The sequence below is a fragment of the Trachypithecus francoisi genome, unplaced genomic scaffold, assembly GCF_009764315.1.
Source record: "Trachypithecus francoisi isolate TF-2019V2 unplaced genomic scaffold, Tfra_2.0 Lachesis_group12, whole genome shotgun sequence".
NCBI classification, from domain to species: domain Eukaryota; kingdom Metazoa; phylum Chordata; class Mammalia; order Primates; family Cercopithecidae; genus Trachypithecus; species Trachypithecus francoisi.
In genome coordinates this window covers 79,711,720-79,736,403 of record NW_022681457.1, presented here as the reverse complement: position 1 = coordinate 79,736,403, position 24,684 = coordinate 79,711,720, and the positions used below count along the sequence as shown (strand labels likewise).

Below are 24,684 nucleotides of genomic sequence, written 5' to 3'. Positions count from 1 at the left end.
GTGATGGAGGAAGCTGCTGGTGGCCTCACCTCCTTTTTCATGAAGAATGCCACCTTCCCCCACCACATCTACCAACCTGCCTGACCAGTGAGTCAGGGTAGCCACATCCTCTACTCTCCTTACCATTATGAGAGTGTCCCCGGTTCCTATCACAGGCCCCCTCTTCTCTGAAGCACATTCCCTCAAACACTTCCCTTCTGTAGCTCACCTCTCCCTTTTTCTCTGCTGGACCATCTCCATTGACGTGCAAATATGCTTTCTATCTTCCATTTTTAAAAAAGCCCCTCTTTGGGAATTTATGGATTAAAAGAGATTTAAAAGACATGTACCAAAAAAAAAAAAAAAGATAAAATTATAGCATTTAGGGATGTACCTCCCTCCTTGACCCCAAGTTGCCCCCCCCAGCTATTCATTTCTTTACCATTTCCTTCCTACTTTACCTCCCAGCTGCTTTCAACCCAGTTGATCACTCCCTCGCTTTCTTTTGCTGGCTTCTGTGATAGAAGTTTTCCTCCCACCGTCTGGTTTTGCCTTAGTCTCCTTTGCTTGTTTCTCTTATTTCCCTACAAAACTGTTAGGTCACCCTCTTCCTTCTCATCTCTGTATACTTTTCCCCTAAGTGGCTTCCCATGTGGATGTCTAACAGACATCTTAAATTTATGGCCAGAATTCTTGATTTTCTTCCCAAAGCTTGTCCTTCCTGTTTTCTCTATCTCAGCCGGGCACTGTGGCTCACGCCTTTAATCCCAGCACTTTGGGAGGCAGAGGCAGTCGGATCACGAGGTCAGGAGATCGAGACCATCCTGGCTAACACAGTGAAACCCCGTCTCCACTAAAAATACAAAAAACTAGCCGGGCGTAGTGGTATGTGCCTGTAGTCCCACCTACACGGGAGGCTGAGGCAGGAGAATAGCTTGAACCCAGGAGGCAGAGGTTGCAGTGAGCTGAGATCATGCCATTTCACTCCAGCCTGGCAACAAAGCAAGACTCCATCTCAAAAAAAAAAAAAAAAATTACCTGGGCGTGGTGGCATGCATCTGTAGTCCCAGCTACTCAGGGAGGCAGAGGCAGGAGAATTGCTTGACCCAGGAGGCAGAGGTTGCAGTAAGCCAAGATCATGCCACTGCACTCCAGTCTGGGTGACAGAGGGAGACTCCATCTCAAAAAAAAAAAAAAAAAAAAAATTGCTGAAAATATGCTAACAAATATGTATAAGAAACAAGTTCATAGTAAAATTGAACTGTTTATAAATTTGGAAAGTGGTCATTTGTAGAATACAATTTTTGTCTACTTGACCTAGAACCTGGAATTAACTTGACTTGCTAATAAAATGATCATTTCATATATTAATAGCAAAGTTGAAAGTATGGTTCTTCAGCCCCAAAGTACAACAGTGGGGCTTGTAGCTGAGCGAACTACTGCACTAACACAGTGGAATCCTCTAGAGACGCTAGTGCAAGGAAACAGTGGCCATAACTGACCAAACAGAACAGACATGGACAAGGCTTTGAATGTGTGACACCGCCTCCCCTGGCCCCCTGAAACCTGGAGAGACTGGTGGTGGCAAGAACCTCATTGTTAATTTCCTTCAGTTCTTGGCTGTGTAAAGTTACTTAGGTTCCTAATTCTAAGAGGTATGATTGATCTAGAAATTAATCAGAGATTTGGTTTACTTCTTTCTTCTTCATAAAAGCACATTTTTTAACTGAGATGACATTCACATAACAAAGTTAACCATTTTAAAATGAACAATTCAGTGGCATTTAGTATACATTAACAGTGTTGTACAACCACCATCTCTATCTAGTTCCAAAACGTTTTCATCCCCGCACAAGGAAACCCTGAATTCAGCGAGCATCTGTTCCCCTTCCACTCCCTTCAGTCCCTGGGAAGCCCCAATCTTCGTTCTGTCTCTATGGATTTACCTATTCCATATATTTCACATAAATGGAATCATACAATACATGACTTTATGTCTGGCTTCTTTCATTTAGCATAATTTTTTTTTCTTTTTTTTTTTTTTTTTTTTTTTGAGACGGAGTCTCGCTCTGTCACCCAGGCTGGAGTGCAGTGGCCGGATCTCAGCTCACTGCAAGCTCCGCCTCCCGGGCTCACGCCATTCTCCCTCCTCAGCCTCCGAGTAGCTGGGACTACAGGCGCCCGCCACCGCGCCCGGCTAGTTTTTTGTATTTTTAGTAGAGACGGGGTTTCACCGTGTTAGCCAGGAGGGTCTCGATCTCCTAACCTCGTGATCCACCGGCCTCGGCCTCCCAAAGTGCTGGGATTACAGGCTTGAGCCACGGCGCCCGGCCTTTTTTTTTTTTTGAGACGGAGTCTGGCTCTGTCGCCCAGGCTGGAGTGCGGTGGCCGGATCTCAGCTCACTGCAAGCTCCGCCTCCCAGGTTCACGCCATCCGCCTCCCAGGTTCACGCCATCCGCCTCCCAGGTTCACGCCATTCTCCTGCCTCCGCCTCCCAAGTAGCTGGGACTACAGGTGCCCGCCTCGTCGCCTGGCTAGTTTTTTGTATTCTTTAGTAGAGACGGGGTTTCACCGTATTAGCCAGGATGGTCTCGATCTCCTGACCTTGTGATCCGCCCGTCTCAGCCTCCCAAAGTGCTGGGATTACAGGCTTGAGCCACCGCGCCCGGCCATCATAATATTTTCAAGGTTCACCCACATTGTAACATGTATCAGTACTTCATTCCTTTTCATGGCTGAATAATATTCCATTGTGTGTATATACCACAATTTGTTTATCCATTCATTCATTATTAGACATCTGGGCTATTTCCAGCTTTTGGCTATTGTGAACCAGTGCTTCTATGAACATCCACATACATGTAATTGTTTGAGTACCTGTTTTCAGTTCTTTGGGGTATATACCTAGGAGTGGAATTGCTGGATCATATGGTAATTCTGTTTAACTCATTGAGGAGCCCACTAAACTGTTTTCCACAGTAGTTGTACCATTTTACATTCCCAGCAGCAATATATGAGCATTCCAATTTCTGCACATCCTCACCAACACTTGTTATTCTGGGGTTTCTTTAGTTATAGCCATCTTAGTGGATGTGAAGTGCATTTTCCTAATGAATACGGACGTTGAACATAGACTTGTTTCATAGACTTGTTGGCCATTTGTATTTCTTCTTTGGAGAAATGTCTACTCAGGTCCTTTTTCCATTTTTAAAATTGGGTTGTCTTTTGGTTGTTGGTTTGTAAGAGTTCTTTATATATTCTAGTTTCTGTGCTCATCAAATATATGGTTTCTCCCATTCTGTAGGTTCTTTTCACCTTCTTGATAATGTCCTTTGTTGTTTTCAATGATTTAAGTTTCTCATTTATTCATTTACTTATTCAAAAAGAATGGCACTGGGGTGGGCACTGAGCGTATAGTAACACATGAAACAAGTCCTTGTTCTCACTGAGCTTTGTTGCAACAGTAATACTAATAGTGATGTTAACTCATAACTACTACTAGTGACCAACAATGACTGTGTGCTCAGCATTGTTCTAAGCTCTTTTATGATCTCATCTATTCCTCAGAACAACTCTGTGAAGTAGGTACTATTTTCATCCCCAGTTTACAGGTGAGGGAACTGAGGCACAAAGCAATTAAATAACCTGTCCACAGTCTCAAAATGATAGGTGAGAAAGCTGTAGATCGAACCCAGGCAGTCTGCCTCCTGCACCCATCCCCTCACCACCACACTGTTCTGTCTTCAGTATGAGGAGAACAAGACTTGCCTTGTTTTTACCAGCTTTGAGAATCTAATAAAAACCCAAGGACACCCTTGTAGTCCCAGCACTTTGGGAGGCCGAGGCGGGCAGATCACTTGAGGCCAAGAGTTTGAGACCTGGCTGGACGCAGGGGCTCACACCTGTAATCCCAAAGGCAGAACTTTGGGAAGCCAAGGTGGGCAGATCACCTGAGGCCAGGAGTTCGAGACCAGCCCGGACAACATAGTGAAATCCTCTCTCTACTAAAAATACAAAACTTATCCGGACATGTGGCAGGAGCCTGTAATTCCAGCTACTTGGGAGGCTGAGGCAGGAGAATCGCTTGAGGCAGAGGTTGCAGTGAGCCAAGATCGTGCCACAGCACTTCAGTGTAGGCAACAAGAGTGAAACTCCATGAAACCCTGTCTCTGTCTCTACTAAAACTACAAAGATTGGCTGGGCATGGTGGCTCACATCTGTGGTCCCAGCTACTGGGAACCATGAAAAAAAAAAAAAAGACAACATTATTAAGATTACAGTAAACCGTATTTTTAAAATTATGTTTTCTTAGCTTCATAGCCCTCACATGGTTAAGCAAATACATCAGGATTTTTTTTTTTTTTTTTTTTTTTTTTTTTTTTTTTTTGAGATGGAGTCTTGCTCTGTCACCCAGACTGGAGTACAGTGGTATGATCTTAGCTCACTGGAACCTCTGCCTCCCAGGTTCAAGCGATTCTCCTGCCTCAGCCTCCCAAGAAGCTAGAAGCTGGAATTACAGGCATGTGCCACGACACCCAGCTAATTTTTGTATTTTTAGTAGAGACAGGGTTTCACCACGTTGGTCAGGCTGGTCTCAAACTCCTACCCCTAGGTGATACCCCCGCCTCAGCCTCCTAAAGTGCTGGGATTACAGGCATGAGCCACCACACCATCTGGATCTCATTTTAAAACTAGTATTTTTGCCTTACAGAACATGATGCCTTTGCTTTACACTTTTTTTTTTTTTTTTTTTTAGATGGAGTCTCGCTCTGTCACCCAGGCTGGAGTGCAATGGCAAGAGCCACTGAGCCCGGCCTTTTTTTTTTTCTTTTTTGAGACAGTCTTTCTTTGTCACCCAGGCTGAAGTGCAGTGACGTGATCTTGGCTCACTGCAACCTACACCTCCTGGACTCAAGAGATTCTCCTGCCTCAGCCTCCCAAGTAGCTGGAACCACGAGCACACGGTACCACGCCTGGGTAATTTTCATATTTTTAGTGGGGATGGGGTTTCACCATGTTGGCCAGGCTGGTCTCCAACTCCTGGGCTCAAGCCATCCACCCGCCTCAGGCTCCCAAAGTGCTGGGATTACAGGCGTGAGTCACTGCGCCTGGCCCTGCTTTGCACTTCTCAGCTGACCTGGGCAGTAATTTTAGCCTTTCCTGCTGTATAAGAGGCCACCTGTCCTGTACAGCTTCACTGAACAGCAGTCAGAAGGCTCTGACACTGAGGGAGACTTTCACATAAAAACCTGCTATTTTTAAAAGACGCATTACTTCCCCAAAAGTATATGAGCACTTCAACTGTGACACTTTATTTAGCGTTTATGAAAGTCTGTAAAACAGTCTTCCAAGGGATTTAAGTGAAAATCTTGGGGGGAATCTTATTTCCAACTTCCCCATTTGCCTGCCCCTCAAAACATCTGCATCCTGCCCTTGGCTTATACTGCCTCCTTTTTCAGGACAGTGGTGCTTGACTCAGGTCTCAGGGATAGTTCAAAACATCAGTACACGGACTGGTTGGGCTGGGTGAAAGCAGATACCAGTGGAAGACACACCATAGTAATTCTTTTTTTTTTTTTTTTTTTTTTGAGACGGAGTCTGGCTCTGTCGCCCAGACTGGAGTGCAGTGGCGGGATCTCAGCTCACTGCAAGCTCCGCCTCCCGGGTTCACGCCATTCTCCTGCCTCAGCCTCCCAAGTAGCTGGGACTACAGGCACCCGCCACCTCGCCCGGCTAGTTTTTTGTATTTTTTAGTAGAGACGGGGTTTCACCGTGTTAGCCAGGATGGTCTCGATCTCCTGACCTCATGATCCACCCGTCTTGGCCTCCCAAAGTGCTGGGATTACAGGCTTGAGCCACCGCGCCCGGCCGCACCATAGTAATTCTTGATCCAGCAATAAAAATACCACCATAGCACATACATTAGTTACTTTATTGCCTGACTTTAAAAACAAAAGGTGTGCATAAAAGATATTTTTATTGTTTCGACATTGGGCTTTGAACCTGTTGTAGTTAAAGAGGTAGCAGGGGGCCGGGCGCGGTGACTCACGCCTGTAATCCCAGCACTTTGGGAGGCCGAGGCCGGCAGATCACGAGGTCAGGAGATCGAGACCATCCTGGCTAACACGGTGAAACCCCGTCTCTATTAAAAATACAAAAAAATTAGCCGGACGTGGTGGCGGGCACCTGTAGTCCCAGCTACTCGGGCGGCTGACGCAGGAAAATGGTGTGAACCTGGGAGGCGGAGCTTGCAGTGAGCCGAGATCCCGCCACTGCACTCCAGCCTGAGCGACAGAGTGAGGCTCCGTCTCAGCGAGAGAGGGGGAAGAGGTAACAGGGGCCAGGTATGGTGGCTCACGCCTGTAATCTCAGTACTTTGGGAGGCCGAGTCAGGCCGATCACCTGAGGTTGGAAGTTCGAGAACACCCTGACCAACATGGAGAAACCCCCATCTCTACTAAAAATACAAAATTAGCCAGGCATGGTGGCGCATGTCTGTAATCCCAGCTACTCAGGAGGCTGAGGCAGGAGAATCACTTGAACCCAGGAGGCAGAGGTTGCAGTGAGCCGAGATTGTGCCATTGCACTCCAGCCTGGGCAACAAGAGCAAAACTCCATCTCAAAAAAAGTAGCAGGGTATACAGAAATCAGAGACAGAGACAGAATTAATTACAGAATGTCAGGAAGATGCCTGACACTGGTCTCTTCCTTTTTTTGTTTTTTTGTTTTGTTTTGTTTTGTTTTGTTTTGTTTTTGAGACAGCTTACTCTGTCACCCAGGCTGGAGTGCAGTGCGCATGCGCGGCTCATTGCCGCCTCAACCTCCTGAGCTCAAGTAAGCAGCTGGGACTACAGGCACATGCCACTATGCCTGGCTAATTTTTTAATTTTTTTGTAGAGATGGGATCTCACGATGTTGCCCAAGCTGATTTGACTGTCCCCGGCCTTTTTTTTTTTTTTTTTTGGAAACAGTTTACTGTTTCCCAGACTGGAGTTGAGTGGCTTGACAGCTCACTGCAGCCTCAAACTCTTGGGCTCAAGCGATCCTCCCGCCTCAGCCTCTTAAAGTGTTGGGATTGCAGGCATGAGCCACCACGCCTGACTGGTCTGTTTCTTACAGCAGTGCAACATGCCAAATATGTTCATGCTAGTGCCCTGCTGGAAAAGGAAGCAAACCTCTGTAAGGAAGCGCATTTCTCATAGGTGTCCAGTAGGTGGCAGTCTTGTCTGGACCTGCAGAGAAAGACCCGGAACCCTGGTTTTGCAAGGCTCTGGGAGCAAAGAATTATAAAACATCAGTGCTGTTAGCACCCTGGAAATGGCTGCATGGAATATCCACAGTTCCCAGATACAATGCCATTTCTGTGGCTCCTTCTGCCAAAGGAATACTAAGCCTGCTGCTACAGCCCTGTCTCTTGTTCACTGTGGTTTCCTGGGCAAGTCATTTATTCTTGGTTTTTTCATCTATTCAATGAGATCATCAGACAATTGATCACTGAGGTTTCCTCTGATGCTGATAGGCTGGGGATTCCAAAGTTCCTCTTTGGATTGGAGGAATGAATGTGTCTCTTGCACCACTAAAGTTTCCATGGAGTGTGAGTGGCCAGCACCTCACACCTGTTTTCTGTTTTTTTGAGATGGAGTCTCACTCTGTTGCCCAGGGTGGAGTGCAGTGGCACAATCTTGGCTCACTGCAACCTCTACCTCCCGGGTTCAAGCGATTTTCCTGCCTCAGCCTCCTAAGTAGCTGGGATTACAGGTGCCTGCCATCACACCTGGCTAATTTTTGTATTTTTAGCAGAGAAAGGGTTTCACCATGTTGGCCAGGCTGGTCTTGAACTCCTGACCTCAAGTGATCCTCTCGCTTCAGCTTCCCAAAGTGCTGGGATTACAGGCGTGAGCCACTGCGCCCAGTCACATCTGTTTCATTTACCGCTGTTTCATCAGCACCAGCACTGCACCTAGCACGAGCTCAATCCCTGTTTGTCAAATGCATGAGCATGGGCCCCACAGAGCATCCCCTCAGCTTCATGGGGCCTGAACTCTCAAACATTCAAACCCTCCTGATGATACCTCCTCTCTGAATACTCTCATCCTTCCCGAACCCGTACTCTCCTGGCTTCTTCCTATGGCTCTAGAAACTGCTTCTTGGTCTTTTATACATTCCCATTCCTCTACCAGTTCCCTAGGTGTCAATTTTTTTTTCCAGCATTCAACCCCAGGTCCTCTTCTCCTTCTTTGCTGTCTGTGGCACCTCGTCCACTCCCACGACTTTAATTACCACCTACCACCTACCACTTTGATGACAGAAACAATAGTCGCTAACCTTTGTAGAGTGTTAACTCTATGCTGGGTACTGCCCTTGAACTCACTTACCCCTCACAACAAGCCAAGGGGGGGGACACTATTACTTTCCCCATTTTATGGGTGGAGGACAGAGTAGCTGAGTGACCTCTCTACAGCTCTAGACCCGTGTCTCCATTTGCCTTCAGAACACCTCCCCTCAGATGTCACCAGTGGACTTCTGATATTCCAGTTCCAAAGCCTTTCTTCTCCAAGGTCCCAATCTCAGTGAAATATTGAGTGAAATACCCTTGGCAGCTCAGTGAAATATCTACCCAGGCTAGAAATTTGGTAATTGTCATGTCTTTTTGCTTCCCACCTTCAACCAACTTCTAACAAGACCAGTCAATTCTAACTCCTCAATATTCAGATCTGTTCCCTCTTCTCCATTCTGTCTCCACTGCTGTAATTCAGGTCTTCATACTACTCACCTGCACTGGCCTCTACACCAATCTTCATCTCTCCAGTACGGCGCCCACACATGGTTCATTTTCCTAGTCCACCACCAGAGTGGAGGCAGTAGAGCTTAGTGGTGAAGAATATGGCCTTTGGAATCACAACTTTTTTTTTTTTTTTTTTGAGATGGTGTCTCACTCTGTCACCCCGACTGGAGTACAGTGACGTAGTCTCGGCTCACTGCAACCTCTGCTGCCTGGGTTCAAGAGATTCTCCTGCCTCAGCTTCCCAAGTAGCTGGGATTCCAGGCGCCTACCACTGCACCTGGCTAATTTTTGTAGTTTTAGTAGAGACAGGGCTTCACCATCTTGGCCAGGCTGGTCTTGAACTCCTGACCTTGTGATCCACCTGCCTCAGCCTCCCAAAGTGCTGGGATTACAGGCGTGAGCCACTGCGCCTGGCCTGGAATCAAAACTATTCTTATTAGCTATCTCATCCTGGGCGAGCTACCCAACATTTTTGAGCCTTCCTTTTCTCTGAAATGAAAGATGAGAAAAATACCTGCTGTATTGGGTTGTTGGCACATGCAAAGCCCCTCAGAAGATGGGGCTGGCCCACCTCCACAGGCTTAGCTCTGATGCATGGCCCAGCATCCCTATTTCCCAACCAGATCTCCCTTGCCTGGCCACAAGTGTGACATGGCACTATCCAACATGGCACTTGCCACATTCTACATTCCAGCCCCTCCCTTCTCCCCATGGTTTTGCCAATTCAAGCATCACCTTCTCCAAGGAATCCTTCTCCTGATTCTCCATCCCCTATCATCTCCACTCCATCAACCAGCCTGGCTTCCTCTGTGTTCCCATGGCCCAGATAACACTGCATCATAAATGCCAGTCTCCCTATTGGTGACCCCACTCAGCTGTGATGTCCCTAAGGCCAGTGATTAGATCTTAGTCCTCTTCATAGCCCAAGCCCAGAGGCCTGGCACAGACAAGATGCTCAATGAGAATTTTGTTAAATGAATGAATCAATGAATAAATCAGTGATTGCTCAGCTTTAGGACATTTGGGTGTTATCAGCACCACAGGCTTTAGGCAAAGCTGCCAAAGATAGTCTTTTGTAGTCCTTTGCTTTCGGAAGGAATTGCCCTTCATAGTAACTGGAACGATATATGAAGAGTTGTAACTGGCTGTGGTTCCTGTGAAGGCATTTGGGCAGAGACCAGTACTTTCACTTTGGGTATAAACAGTGACAGCTGTGAATTTTAAAACTCAGTCAAAAATGATTCAGTGAATAAATCTTCATTTTTCTAAGTAGCTCCAAGTGTAACAAATACATAATTAGTAAAAGATTAAGCATTTAGTGTAAAGTGAATAGTCAGAACTAGACGTTTGTCTCCTAGAGTATTTGGTTCTGCATGGGCAGAAAATGCTATTTGTGGTCAGGAAATTTTCTTTTTTTTTTTTTTTTTGAGACGGAGTCTTGCTCTGTCGCCCGGGCTGGAGTGCAGTGGCCGGATCTCAGCTCACTGCAAGCTCCACCTCCCGGGTTTACGCCATTCTCCTGCCTCAGTCTCCGGAGTAGCTGGGACTACAGGCGCCCGCCACCTCGCCCGGCTAGTTTTTTTTTTGTATTTTTAGTAGAGACGGGGTTTCACCGTGTTAGCCAGGATGGTCTCGATCTCCTGACCTCGTGATCCGCCCGTCTCGGCCTCCCAAAGTGCTGGGATTACAGGCTTGAGCCACCGCGCCCGGGCAGGAAATTTTCATAAAAATATCTTCACCCGTTCGTTTCTACCCTGAATGTCCACCAAGTCATGTCTTGCTGCAGGAAAAGCTCTTGGGCATAGGCAGACATTTGCCCAGGATGTCCTGGCATTACGTGCTGCCAGCTTGTGCCTGGAAAGAGCCCAACTACTAATGAGGGATGTGCTGCAGGCAACAAAGCCAAGTGTCATCAGATGCATGAGGGACCAGGCCACTTGGCTTCAAAAAAATGAGCTGCACCAATTCAAGAAGAGGGAAGAAACCAAATAGTAGAACAAGTGAGAAACACTTTCAGGCACCAGCCAGCGCAGGCTGCGGCTGCCACGCAGCCAGAGATGTCCAGTCTGCCATTCTATTCAGATCAGAGAGTGTTTGGGGGAAGCCAGGGAAGCTCGAGTGCTTTGCACCTTCCTGGGGCTTGTCCCTTTCCCTCCACAATGTTGCTGGGCCTTTGATTCCAAAATGGACCACATCTGGGCAACCAGAGGCTGCAGAGGATGGGCAGATGGGATTGTGAGGGCTAACCTGGAAGACCTGGAAGAAAGAGGCAGCCCAACGGCAGTGGCTGGTTGGTCATACGAAGTGTTTCTGGACCGGGCATGGTGGCTCACACCTGTAATCCCAGCACTTTGGGAGGCCGAGGCGGGTGGATCACCTGAGAACAGGAGTTAGACACCAGCCTGACCACCATGGAGAAACTGTCTCTACTAAAAATACAAAAAATTAGCTGGGTGTGGTGGTGCATGCCTGTAATCCCAGCTAGTCGGGAGGCTGAGGCAGGAGAATCGCTTGATCTTGGGAGGCGGAGGTTGTGGTGAGCCAAGATCGCACCATAGCACTCCAGCCTGGGCAACAAGAGCGAAACTCCATCTCCAGAAAAAAAAAGAAGACTTATCTTTCTGATCATAGTGGGCTGGGCAATTTCAACAAATATCACTCCTGGAACTACTAAAATATCTACAAAAAAAAAAAAAAAAAAGGATGTAGTCTTATTAATAGCATTGGAGAGAGTACAATGAATTATCATACCAAAATCCAGGGGAAGCTGAGAGCCCAGAAAGGTAAGCCAGCCCTCAAAGTTGAGGCCGATCCTGAAGCAACTAACAGCATCAAAAGGCAAAACACACCGGGCATGGTGGCTCATGCCTGTAATCTCAGCACTTTAGAGGCTGAGGCAGGTGGATCACTTGAGGTCAGGAGTTTGAGACCAGCCTGACCAACATAGTGAAACCCCATCTCTACTAAAAAATACAAAAATTAGCCGGGCATGGTGGTGCGCACCTGTAATCCCAACTACTCAGGAGGCTGAGGCAGGAGAATCCCTTGAACCCAGGAGGCAGAGGCTGCAGTGAGCTGAGATCGTACCACTGCACTCCAGCCTGGGCAACAGAATGAAACTCCATCTCAAAACAAAACCAAACCAAAAAAGGGGCAAAAGAAAGAGAAGGCACTGAGATCCTGCTCTCGGTGGGAAGTCTGATACCTCTAGCATACCTACTTTAAGATAGGACCCCAGAAGACAGTGCCCTCAAGGTCAAGGTGGGCCAAAAGTAAGCCAGCCCTCAGGTGGTCTTGTATGGGTTATATAACCACCAGGTGGTCCGGAGAACCTCAAGTATTGAATGTGGACAAAGGTAGTCCAGAATTGCTTGTGCCCCCAGGTACCTGATAATAACAGATGAAAACTATCTCTGGAAGAAAGTATCATCATCCTAACTCCTAAGTTTTTCCTACACTTAATTTTTCAAATATGAGACCAGTCCAAAGTATAAAATAATCATGTACACAAAGTCATCACTATAAATTGGAACTAGCAGACTTTCTAGAAAGACTCACAAGACTTCAGCCAAATTACTAGATACAGACTGTCAAAAACCAGGTTTTCATTTTTTAAAAAAGAAACAATCTTATAAACATTTAGCTTTCTAAATGTTTACAAGAAGCTAAAAAAAAAAAAAAAGTGACAGTAAGCCAGGCACAGTGGCTCACACCTGTAACCCCTTCTCTGCAAAAAGTACAAAAAATTAACCAGGCTCATGAGGCTGAGGTGGGAGGATTGCTTGAGCACACCACTCCACTACAACTTAGGTGACAGTGAGGCTCCATGATCACAAAAACAAAAAAGACTCTGGGCCCAGCGGCCTGATAAAAGAGAGAATCTTGCTGTGCTGCCTAGGCTGGAGTATAGTGACAACATTCTTTCACCACAGCCTTTACTCCCCAAGCTCAAACAATTCTCCTGCCTTAACCTACCTCAGCCCTGCAAGTAACCAAGATTAGCGGTACCACCAAGACACTAAAACTTGTAGATCCACCCCATCTTCCCCAAAGACCTAAGGCCAACAAGCATAGAGCACCACATTGAGATACCTAAACTTCATAACAAACTGCATACTTAGCCCTGCCTCAGCAGGACATCCAAAAAATTTGATGGCATACTCACAATTGTTTTTTCCCACGGAAATCTCTAATAAAAGGCAAAAGATTTATTCGCTATGAAGAGAAACTAGAGCATAACCACTGTCCTTGTGCCTGGCTTCCCAGATATTGACTGATCCCCCTACACTTACGGTGCCTTTGGACCTGCAGACAGAAGCTTTTCTTCCACTCTAGAAAATTGTCCTAAACATGTTCTCACTGGGTAAAATCTCCTGACAAAGAAAAAAAATGTTAATATTATTATTCAAGCAGATAACCCTGGTAATAATTATCATATCTACATTGCATTCTGGGATGCAAATGAGCTGAGCAGGGAACAAGGACTTCCCCTAAACCCTCTCTCTTACCAGTAAATGGAGAGAGAGAGGCATTTGACTACTGAGCTGGTAGTCAAGTTCTATCTTCCATGTAGCCGCCACATGTATTCAGAGTAGCAGTGCCGGATGCACAGTGACTCACACCTGTAATCCTGCACTTGAGGAGGCAGAGATAGGAGGATCACTTGAGCCCAGGAGTTCAAGACCAGCCTGGACAACATAGTAAGACCTTGTCTCAGAAAAAAAGTAAAATTTATTTTTTTTTTTATTATTATTATTTTTTTTTTGAGACGGAGTCTCGCTCTATCGCCCAGGCTGGAGTGCAGTGGCCGGATCTCAGCTCATTGCAAGCTCCGCCTCTCGGGTTTACGCCATTCTCCTGCCTCAGCCTCCCAAGTAGCTGGGACTACAGGCACCCGCCACCTCGCCTGGCTTAGTTTTTTGTATTTTTTTTGGTAGAGACGGGGTTTCACCGTGTTAGCCGGGATGTCTCGATCTCCTGACCTCGTGATCCGCCCGTCTCGGCCTCCCAAAGTGCTGGGATACAGGCTTGAGCCACCGCGCCCGGACTAAAAAGTAAAATTTAGGCGGCGCGGTGGCTCAAGCCTGTAATCCCAGCACTTTGGGAGGCCGAGACGGGCGGATCACGAGGTCAGGAGATCGAGCCATCCTGGCCAACACAATGAAACCCCATCTCTACTAAAAATACAAAAAACTAGCCGAGCGACGTGGTGGGCGCCTGTAGTCCCAGCTACTTGGGAGGTGAGGCAGGAGAATGGCGTGAACCCGGGAGGTGGAGCTTGCAGTGAGCTGAGATCTGGCCACTGCACTCCAGCCGGCGACAGAGCAAGACTCCGTCTCAAAAAAAAAAAATAAAAAAATTAAAAAAAAAAAAGTAAAATTTAAATTAAAAAAAAAAAAAGGCCAGGCGCAGTGGCTTATGCCTGTAATCCCAGCACTTTGGGACGCCGAGGCAGGTGGATCACCTGAGATCAGGAGTTCAAGCCCAGCCTTGCCAACAAGGTGAAACCCCATCTCTACTAAAAATACAAAAATTAGCAGGGCGTGGTGGCAGACACCTGTAATCCCAGCTACTTGGGAGGCTGAGGCAGGAGTATCGCTTGAACCCAGGAGGCAGAGGTTGCAGTGAGGGATTGCACTCCAGCCTGAGTGACGAGAGTGAAACTCTGTCTAAAAAAAAAAAAAAAAAAAAAAAAGTAGCATTTACCTGCCAGGTGCGGTGGCTCATGCCTGCAATCCCAGCACTTTGGGAGGCCGAGGCGGGTGGATCACAAGGTCAGGAGTTCAAGATCAGCCGGCCAAGATGGTGAAACCATGTCTCTACTAAAAATACAAAAAAAAAAAAAAATTAGCCAGGCGTGGTGGCGGGCGCCTGTAATCCCAGCTACTTGGAAGACTGAGGCAGGAGAATCTCTTGAACCCAGGAGGTGGAGGTTGCAGTGAGCCGAGATCATGCCACTGCACTCCAGCCTGAGCGACAGAGTGAGACTCCGTCTCCAAAAAAAAAAAAAAAAAGGTAGCATTTACACTGGTGTGCCATCGCCTTAGCATCTCTTCCTGCCCCCTCTACCTCTGTGGTTCCTTTCTCTTCTTTACAAAAACATTCAATCCTTGCCGATTTTCTCTGGTGCTCCCACAGCCCAACCACTGACTCCTTCCACAGCACCTGTCACCATATCATCGCTGCCTGTTTGTGCATGCTCAAGGAGGGTTGGTCGAATGAATGAATTCAGTTGGTCGAATGAATGAATTCAGTCTGTACCCAATGCCGCGCCTGGCACGATAGGCATTCACATGCAGCCGTGCCGAAAGGCTGAGTGAATGCTGGACTGAATGAACGCCTGTAAAATATCTACAGGAAAGCCTGCAGGAAATGCCCTCCATAAATTCTAGTCCCCTTCTCCTTCCTAGCCAAATCCTCCTCTCCTTCTGCTTCCACCATTTCCTAGCTGTGTAGCTTAGGCAAAGTGGTTTCCCTCTCTGTGCCTAATTTTGGCAAAGGTAAAATGGGGAAGTGAACCTCATCTGGTTCTGGAGAACTTCCACGGATGCTGTATGGAAAGCCTGGACCGTGCCTAGTGGAGAGGGCTCGATGGTAGTTAGAAGGAGCGCCTACCTTGCTTCCCCTTTCTCATTTCCTGCCAGAAGTCTCTCACCCACTTTCTCTGTCTCCCTCTCACCCCTTGTCTTTCTCCATCTTGTCTTCCTATAAAGACCCAGCACTTCCCTCCTCCATGAAACCTGGATTCCTCCAAGGCGAAGGCCCACCTCTCTGGGGCCTCTCAGCCTCCAGCGCTGACATCCTAGGCCGCCTCGACAGGTGGGCTCACCATACAACCCTTCCTCCTCCCCCTTCAGCCCCCGCCTCCTGCTCTTCAACTGAGGTTCGCTTTCCCAGCTTCCCCACGCCCCGCACAGTGCTGGTCAGTAAAAGGTCGAGAGGAGGACAGTGACGAGTGGCGACTTGGTTCACGGGGTTCTTTGCTTCCTCGGTGGCGGAGGGGCCTGGGGCCTCTCTCCAGCACCTCTGCCCTTCCCCAGCCATCGAGTTGATCAAGGACCTGGTGGGTTACGATGTGCGCCAGGCGCTGCTCAAGGGCCTCGTGGCGCTGCTGATACCGTCAGTCAAGGAGACCTCCAAACTGCAGGCCAAGATTCTCAGTGGTACGGACCTGCTCAAATGGGGCTGCCTGGGCCAAGGGAGGGGGGTCTCCTGCCTCACGGCCGCCTCCTCCTCAGACCCCTCGGTTCTCCAGCTCACCCCCAGCCTGCCGATGTTTTTGCAGCAGGCCGCGGCCGCCAAGGCCATCGGGTAAGCGGGCAGAGGGTAGTGGGTGGCTACAAGCTTGGTTTGGCGCTGCCCGCGGGCCCCAGGAGCGCTCAGGACGCCGTGCGCCGGGTGGGCGGGGGTGTGCGCCGGGTGAGCCCAGGGCTTCGGCCCAGCCCGAACCCCCTGGCCCAGGGTCCTGGCACGCAACGACATGAGCATCGCCGAGGAGCTGCTGTACCTGCGCGTAGTGCGCGGCCTAATGGCCGCCATGGGCAACATGGACCACAGCAACAGCCAGCGGTTGGCCAGCCTCACGCTGGAGGTGCGCACTGCGGCTAGCGAGGGGGCGGGAAGGGCGGCGGCAGCCGCAGTCCCGCCGCCCCCGCAGTCACGCTGCCCCGCCCGCGCGGCGCAGTGCTTTGTGCAGATGTTCCCTTTGGTGGCAGAGTACGTGCGCAAAGGCATGGGAGAGGAACTCTACCAGCTCTTCCTGGTAAGTGCGCCCTCAGATGGCGACTCGGACAGTGTGGTGCCCCTCCACACCCATCCTGGAGCGTTCCACATGCAGAGTGGACCTGGCCACCAGCTGCAGGAGGGACTGCTCTGGCCTAGGCTCCTCTACCCGCCACCTTCCTGTTCCCTTTCCTGCCCTTTCGGTCAGGCTGCCAACCCACCCCCCACCTGCAACATCCCTCTGCCAAGCCCAACTCCAAGTCCAGACTGCCCTGGCACCCCAGCCGGGTCCCCCTTGCTCCTGTCCTCAGAGCAACGCTGAGGACTTGTACATGAAATTAGACAGCATTCAGGCGGACATCTTGGCGGCCAACAAAGTCAATGTTACCAAAGGTGAGTGTGGGGCGAAGGAAGCCGGGCGCAGGCGCCGCCAGCACAGCCTCACGTCCGCCTTTCTTGCATGCAGCCCTGCGCCTCCATGGCAGCTCCTACAGCATGGACACTCTCTATGGCTCGCATGATTCGGCTCAGATGGCCTACCTCACACACTTCGAGAAGGAGGATGTGGAATCAAAGGAGTAACAGCTCCTGTGGCAAACCAGGAAGGCCAAGGCTGCGGGGCAGGGAAGCCTGGCAACAGGAAGGCGTCTGGGGTCAAGCTCAGAGCCACTCCACTTGGCTCCGGGGGGAAGACGGGGATTAGGCACCCCAGAAGGGCAGAGGGAGAGCCGCTGGCTGTGAAGAGTCAATAAACAGCCTTGATACCTGTCTGTTCTTTGTGTGTGTGGAGAGGGAGGGAGGTCAAGTGAGAGCTATAATGACAGGTGGTGGTGCCTGTGCTCCTCAAATTAAAAAGCACGTCCAAGTTTAGGACAGTGGCTTGCACCTGTAATCCTAGCTACTCTGCAGGCTGAAGGAAAAGGATCTCTTGAGCCCAGGAGTTGGAAGCCAGCATGGCCAACAAAGCAAGACCCCATCTCAAAAACAGGCCAGGCACGGTGGCTCACGCCTGTAATCCTGGCACTTTGGGAGGCTGAGGCAGGCGGATCACCTGAGGTCAGGAGTTCAAGACCAGCCTGGCCAACATGGTCAAACTCCGTCTCTACTAAAAAAATTAAAAATAAATAAAAAATTAGCCGGGTGTGGTGGCATACACCTGTAATTGCAGCTACACGGGAGGCTGGGGCAGGAGGATCACTTCAACCCGGGAGGTAGAGGCTGCAGTGAGCCAAGATCACACTACTGCACTCCTGCTGCCTGGGCGACAGGGCGAGACTCCTTCTCAAAAAACAAAAAAGCAGCTCCAGAGGGAAGGGCCATCAACACCCTGAAAGGTTCAAGGGCATAGCCTGAATAGAGGGCCTCCCTCCACTCCCTGAGTCCCTCCAGAACACCCTGCCCACCTGGTTTTTCTCCGGCTGTTACATTAAAGGGGGTCATTTGATCCTAATGAGTCCTTTCCTTGCCTGGTACCATTTGCACCAACAGAACAAGGCCAGGTTCCATAAAGCAGAGCAGAAGCTTTATTCATTGATCTAGGAGACAGCAACAGGAGGAGGCCAAATGCCTAGGCAGATAGGGGTGGGTCCCCAGTGAAACCCCACCTTCAAGCCAAAAACAGCCTGAAGGCTGAAAGACCGATTGCTGGTCCTGGATGAAACCCACAATCCAGAGTGAGAACTTCTGTTTCTATTTGCCTGTCCTTTCCTGATTGATTCTTTTTGAATAATGCCTTTTAACCAACTGAATGTTGCCTTTTCCAGTACTACCTATGGCCTGCCCTTCCCCCATTCTGAGCCCATAGAAGCACTGGACTTAGCCATATTAGGGGAACTTTCCCACTTTCAGGTAGGGGGACCACCCCCCACGGCCACCAAAAGCTCTTTTATCACTCAGTAAAACCCCACCTTGCTCACTCTTCAATTGTCAGTGCCTCCTCGTTCTTCTTGGCTCGTGGGATGAGAACTCCGGAACCAGTGCTTAAACTAGACTCCGCCAACTGGGCTGAGTGGGTGGGTCATTTCCTGCAGTAAGTAAAGGCTGTGTCCTGCAGCAGGTAACTTGGTGAGTGAGACCTGGTAGGGCATTGCTGGCCGGAGGTCCCCAGCTTGCAAAGTCACCAGGAAGAAAATCTTGAATCATAAGAATGGAGAAGGGGAGCTAATGCTCCAAGCACCTTCTCCCAGGGGGAGGGGCCTGGTAAAGGGGAAATCTTAAGGGGTCTTAGGGCAGGTAGGTGGAGACTGGGTTGAGGATTTCTGGAAAAAGGTAGGTTCTTTCAGGAGGGGCTGGAGTGTGCATAGTCTTTGTTTTTTTGGTTTTTGTTTTTTTTGGTTTTTTTTGTTTTGAGGCGGAGTCTTGCTGTGTCGCTAGGCTGGAGTGCAGTGGCACCATCTCGGCTCACTGCAACCTCAGCCTCCCGAGTAGCTGGGACTACAGGTGCACACTACCATGCCCAGCTAATTTTTGTATTTTTAGTAGAGATAGGGTTTCACCATCTTAGCCAGACTGGTCACGAACTCCTGACCTCATGATCTGCCTGCCTTGGCCTCCCACAGTGCTGGGATTACAGGCGTGAGCCACCACATCCAGCATTTTTTTTTTTTTTTTTTTTAGACAGGGTCTCACTCTGTTGCTCAGGCTCGAGTACAGGGGTGCAATCTCGACTCACTGCAACCTCTGCCTCCCAGGCTCAAGCAATTCTCATGCCTCAGCCTCCAGAGTAGCTGGGACTACATGTGTGTGCCACCACCAGACTCAGCTAATTTTTTTTTTCTTTTTTTGTAGAGATGAGGTCTCACTATGTTGTCCAGGGTGGTCTCCAACTCCTGGGCTCAAGTGATCCTCCTGCCTTGGCCTCCCAAAGTGCTGGGATTGTAGGCATGAGCCACTGTGCCTGGCTGAGTGTGCATAGTCTTGTTTTTTCTTTTTTTTTTTTTTTTTTTTTGAGACGGAGTCTTGCTCTGTCGCCCAGGCTGGAGTGCAGTGGCCGGATCTCAGCTCACTGCAAGCTCCACCTCCGGGGTTTACGCCATTCTCCTGCCTCAGCCTCCCGAGTAGCTGGGACTACAGGCGCCCGCCACCTCGCCCGGCTAGTTTTTTTGTATTTTTTTTAGTAGAGACGGGGTTTCACCGTGTTAGCCAGGATGGTCTCGACCTCCTGACCTCGTGATCCGCCTGTCTCGGCCTCCCAAACTTGTTTTTTCTTTTGAAGATTTCTCCTCTTCAATTCAGTCTCATTCAAGTTGGAGTGAGGCAGGGCTCCTGGTCTGGAGTCTATTTTCTATCTGCTTTTACACCCTGCTGATTTCATCCTGTCTCAGAACTTTAAGTATCATTATAGGCCAATGAGTCCTACATTTCTATTTCCAGCAAAATATTTCCACCTCATTGTGTCTAAAACTGAACTCCTAATCCCGCGCCACTTTCCCCAATTCAACTCATGACAACTCATCCTTCCTATAAAACAAAACAAAATGGTGGAGTGCTTTTTGATGTCTGTCTTTAGCACCCATATCTATTAGGTCTGTTGGCTCTATCTTCCAAATACATCCAGAATCCAACCATATCTCACTACCTCTATTGCTAATATTCTGGGCTGAGCCACTATCATCTCTCTGCAGCGTTATTCTGCTTTTCTCCCTCATCCTATTCTCTTTTCTTTTTTTTTTTTTTTGAGATGAAATGTCACTCTGTCACCCAGGCTGGAGTGCAGTGGTATGATCTAGGCTCACTGGCACTCACCACCTCCTGGGCTCAAGCAGTTCTTCTGCCTCAGCCTCCCAAGTAGTTAGGATTACAGGCTCCTGCCACCACGCCTAGCTAATTTTTGTATTTTTAGTAGAGACGGGGTTTCACAATGTTGGCCAAGGTGGTCTCGAACTCCTGACCTCAAATTATCCACTCACTTCAGCCTCCCAAAGTACTGGGATTACAGGCACGAACCACCGGGCCCAGCCTATTATTATTTTTATTACTTTAGAGATAGGGTTTCACTATGTTGCCCAGGATGGTCTCGAACTCCTGGGCTCAAGTAATCTGCCCACCTTGGCCTCCCAAAGTGCTGGGATTACAGGCGTGAACCACCGTGCCTGGTCAATACCTGTTCTCTTTTTAATATGACAGCCAGGGTTATCCTTTTAAGCTTCAGATTCTATCACTGTGCTGAAACCTGCAGGGCTCCCCATTTCGCTGAATGAAGGCCCTAGGTGCTCAGGTTTCCCTCTTCTGCCTCTGTCTCTCCTTCACTCTGCTCCAGGCACACTGAACTCCCTTGCTGTTTTTTTTTTTTTTTTTTTTTTGCAATTGGCAAACAGGCTGGGCACGGTGGCTCACGCCTATAATCCCAACACTTTGGGAGGCCAAGGCGGGCAGACCATGAGGTCAGGAGATCGAGACCATCCTGGCTAACAGTGAAACCCCGTCTCTACTAAAAATACAAAAAATTAGCCGGGCGTGGTGATGGGCGCCTCTAGTCCCAGCTACTCCAGAGGCTGAGACAGGAGAATGGCGTGAGCCCAGGAGGCGGAGCTTGGAGTGAGCCGAGATCAGGCCACTGCCCTCCAGCCTGGGCGACAGAGCAAGACTCTGTCTCAAAAAAAAAAAAAAGAAAAAATTGGCAAACAAGCTCTTGTCTCAAGGCTACTGTACTGACTGTTCACTCTGCCTAGAACTTCACCCCATGTATCCACATGGCTCACTCCCCTACCTCCCTTCAACTCTACAAGAAGGCCTACTCTTTTTAAATTGCAATGCACACTACGACTCTCTATACTCATCACCTCCCTTCCCATCTTACTCTGTTATTTTTTTCCACAGCATTACCTTATTATGTTTACTAATTGTATGTCCTCCACCTGACTGTAAACTCCACGAGGACAGGGATACTGTTAGGACAATGCCTGGCATGCATGAATCAGTGACTGAGGTATTGTGAATAGTCCCTCCAAGTGGGTGCATGAATCAGTGACTGAGGTATTGTGAATAGTCCCTCCAAGTGGGAGGAAATGAAGTCAGATGGCAGTAATTCTCCAGGATGCCACAAGAGGGCATCACCAGCCCTGCCATTATTGGTCTAAGGCAGTTCTGCTTTCCCCAAACTTACTTTGAGCCTCAGCTTTCCTCTTTTTGTACCTACAGAGGAGGGAAACGTTAACTATACATATATATGTTTTGTTGTTATGTTTTCTTTAAAGCTAAATGGATTTCCTATTTTTATTTTTTTATTTATTTTATTTTGAGACGGAGTCTCACTCTGTTGCCAGGCTGGAGTGCAGTGGCGTGGTCTTGGCTCACTGCAACCTCCGCCTTCTGGGTTCAAGCGATTCTCCTGCCTCTGCCTCCCAAGTAACTGGGACTACAGGCACACGGCACCACGCCCGGCAAATTTTTTATCTCAGCTCACTGCAAGCTCCGCCTCCCAGGTTCACGCCATTCTGCCGCCTCAGCCTCCTGAGTAGCTGGGACTACAGGCGCCCGCCACCTTGCCCTGCTAATTTTTTTGTATTTTTAATAGAGACGAGGTTTCACCATGTTAGCCAGGATGGTCTTGATCTCCTGACCTCGTGATCCGCCCGCCTCGGCCTCCCAAAGTGCTGGGATTACAGGTGTGAGCCACCGCGCCCGGCCTGTTTTACTTTTTTGACGGAGTTTCTCTGTCGCCCAGGCTGGAGTGCAATGTCGCAATCTCGGCTCACTGCAACCTCCGCCTCCCGGGTTCAAGCGATTATCCTGCTTCAGCCTCCCAAGTAGCTGGGATTACAGGCACCTGCCACCGTGCCCATGCCCAGCTAACTTTTGTATTTTTAGTAGAGACGGGGTATCACTGTGTTGGCCAGGCTGGTCTTGAACTCCTAACCTCAAGTGATCCACCCACCTTGGCCTCCCAAAGTGCTGGGATTACAGGTGTGAGCCAGCGTGTCAGGCTGTCCTTTACGTTGAGATCAAGTCATTTTTAGTTTTTAGTCTTTTTTCTTTTCTTTTCTTTCTTTTTTTTTTTTTTTTTTGTCGTTTGGTTTTAGTTTTTAGTCTTGAAATGTTTTCTTTTGTATAATGGTAAAAAATAGTACCCCAGAGCTAAAGTGATCATAATTTTTTTAAATAAAATAAAAAAACCTTTAAAAACTAAACTGGCCAAGCGGGAAGCGGTGGCTCATGGGAGGCCGAGGTGCTTGAATCAGTTGAGGCCAGGAGATCTAAGGCTGCAGTGAGCTATGATCCTGCCACTGCACTCCAGACTGAATGACACAGTGAGACCCTGTTTCTAGAATTAATTAAAAACAAAACAAAATAAAAACACTAAATCTTGGCAAGGTGGCTCACGCTTGTAATCCCAGCACTTTGGGAGGCCAAGATGGGCAGATAAGCCTGGCCCATGTGGTAAATCCCCGTTTCTACTAAAATACAAAAACTAGCAGGAAATGGTGTTGCACTCCTGCAGCTCCAGCTACTTGAGAGACTAAGGAAAGAAAATCCCCTTAATCGAGGAGGCAGAGATTAGTCACTGTTCTCCATCCTAGATAACAAGAGTAAAACTCCATTTACAAAAGAATAAGTAACACCCCATAGCAGTACAAGTCTAAGCTGAATGAACAAACAAAATGCCACTTCATATACAGCAACAAGCAAACAGCTTGAAGAATGTTACAGTACACAAATGATCTTTGTCTGACTTTTGAACACTTTTTATTAGTCCCACAAACGTAGGACCTCAAAAAATTGGTTTAAGACTCGGAATTGTTCCTCTCCACGGAAATCTTTAGTAAAAGGCGAAAGATTTATACGATTTGAAGAGAAACCAGAGTATACCCTATCATCGTTGCACACAGTCCTCGGGTGACAGTCACTACTAGATTAGCAATGGTTACTATTAACCCAAAGGAGCTAGCGACTTCTGTTTTTATCTCAGACAATTGTGTGAAAGGAGCTTCGTTTTTATGATAAAGGAAAAAGGGGGAAAAAGGGAGAATCTCCTTTTAAAGTAGGACGTGTTCTGTGTGCAATGCATTGTGGGTATGTAAATGAGGCTGAGTCCACCCCCCCCCCCCCCCCCCCACCCCCCCCCACCGGTTTCCAGAAATACCCTAAATAGTTCGTTACTTTTTCTAGGCATTGGGCCACCACCAGGGGACAGAACGGAAGCCAGATTTTCAGAACTATAGAGCCTGTCTAACTAGAAAGGACTTTATTTTGGGCGGATCACCTGAGGTCGGCAGTTCGGGACTAGCCTGACTGACATGGAGAAACTCTGTCTCTTAACTTAAAAAAAAAAAAAAGACAAAATGAGCTACGCGTGGTGGTGCATAACTGCAATCCCAGCTACTTGGGAGGCTGAGGCAGGAGATATTGCTTGAACCCAGGGGGAGAAGGTTGCAGTGAGCTGAGAATGCACCATTGCATTCCAGCTTGGGCAACAAAAGCCAAACTCCGTCAAAAAAAAAAAAGTGACCTTATTTTATAATTGGCACTTAAAGTAAAAAAAAAAAGAGCTTTAAAATAATTGTATTCAGCCGGGCGCGGTGGCTCAAGCCTGTAATCCCAGCACTTTGGGAGGCCAAGACGGGCGGATCACGAGGTCAGGAGATCGAGACCATCCTGGCTAATGCAGTGAAACCCCATCTCTACTAAAAAATACAAAAAAAAAACTAGCCGGGCGACGAGGCGGGCGCCTGTAGTCCCAGCTACTCGGGAGGCTGAGACAGGAGAATGGCGTGAACCCGGGAGGTGGAGCTTGCAGTGAGCTGAGAGCCAGCCACTGCACTCCAGCCTGGGCGGCAGAGCAAGACTCCGTCTCAAAAAAAAAAAAAAAGTTGTATTCATAGTCGTTTACCAAAAATTTATTGAGTACTAGGAAATTCTGTGCTAGGAGACAGACATGTATTGTGATGGGCACTGATTATAGAATGTTCAGTGAGTGACACACGCCAAGCATGAAAGGATCCAAAGAAGTAGGGTGGTGATGACATTCTAGGCAGAGGGACACCCTAAGCAGTGTGAGCCAAGTGGTGACAGGGCAAGTGGCTAAATGACAGGGACCATATCTTGATGGACCTTCCATACCAAGCTAACTTGGATTTACCTTAAGGACAATGAGGAGTCACTGAAAAGCTTTAAAGGAGAATATGATCAGATTAGTGCTTTTTTTGTTTGTTTGGTGTGGTTTTTTTTTGTTTGTTTGTTTTTTGTTTTTTTTTTTTGA

General features: G+C 48.3%; 1 protein-coding gene and 2 non-coding genes across 8 annotated transcripts in view; 1 reads left to right on the top strand and 2 right to left on the bottom strand.

Moving 5' to 3' along the window:
* ARMH1 (armadillo like helical domain containing 1) overlaps window positions 1-17,257 on the top strand; it is a 55,896-nt gene extending 38,639 nt beyond the window's left edge. For 3 of the 6 annotated variants that reach the window (XM_033226682.1, XM_033226680.1, XM_033226681.1), the window contains exons 8-13: window positions 15,806-15,928; window positions 16,004-16,076; window positions 16,227-16,356; window positions 16,450-16,527; window positions 16,830-16,880; window positions 16,954-17,257. In XM_033226682.1, coding sequence (XP_033082573.1) covers window positions 15,806-15,928; window positions 16,004-16,076; window positions 16,227-16,356; window positions 16,450-16,527; window positions 16,830-16,880; window positions 16,954-17,190 — 692 coding nt within the window. In that variant the 3' untranslated portion in view covers window positions 17,191-17,257. Of the gene's footprint in view, window positions 1-15,805; window positions 15,929-16,003; window positions 16,077-16,226; window positions 16,357-16,449; window positions 16,528-16,798; window positions 16,881-16,953 lie in introns of all 6 variants that reach the window. The other 3 variants (XM_033226683.1, XM_033226686.1, XM_033226684.1) reach the window with 3 other exon arrangements.
* Window positions 12,885-13,002, bottom strand: LOC117094134. Its single transcript, XR_004441442.1, has one exon. It is a non-coding gene; the product is annotated as a U5 spliceosomal RNA (small nuclear RNA).
* A 5,919-nt stretch (window positions 17,258-23,176) lies between the features above and the next one.
* Window positions 23,177-23,292, bottom strand: LOC117094131. The gene has a single exon (XR_004441439.1). It is a non-coding gene; the product is annotated as a U5 spliceosomal RNA (small nuclear RNA).
* Between the last annotated feature and the right edge of the window lie 1,392 nt (window positions 23,293-24,684).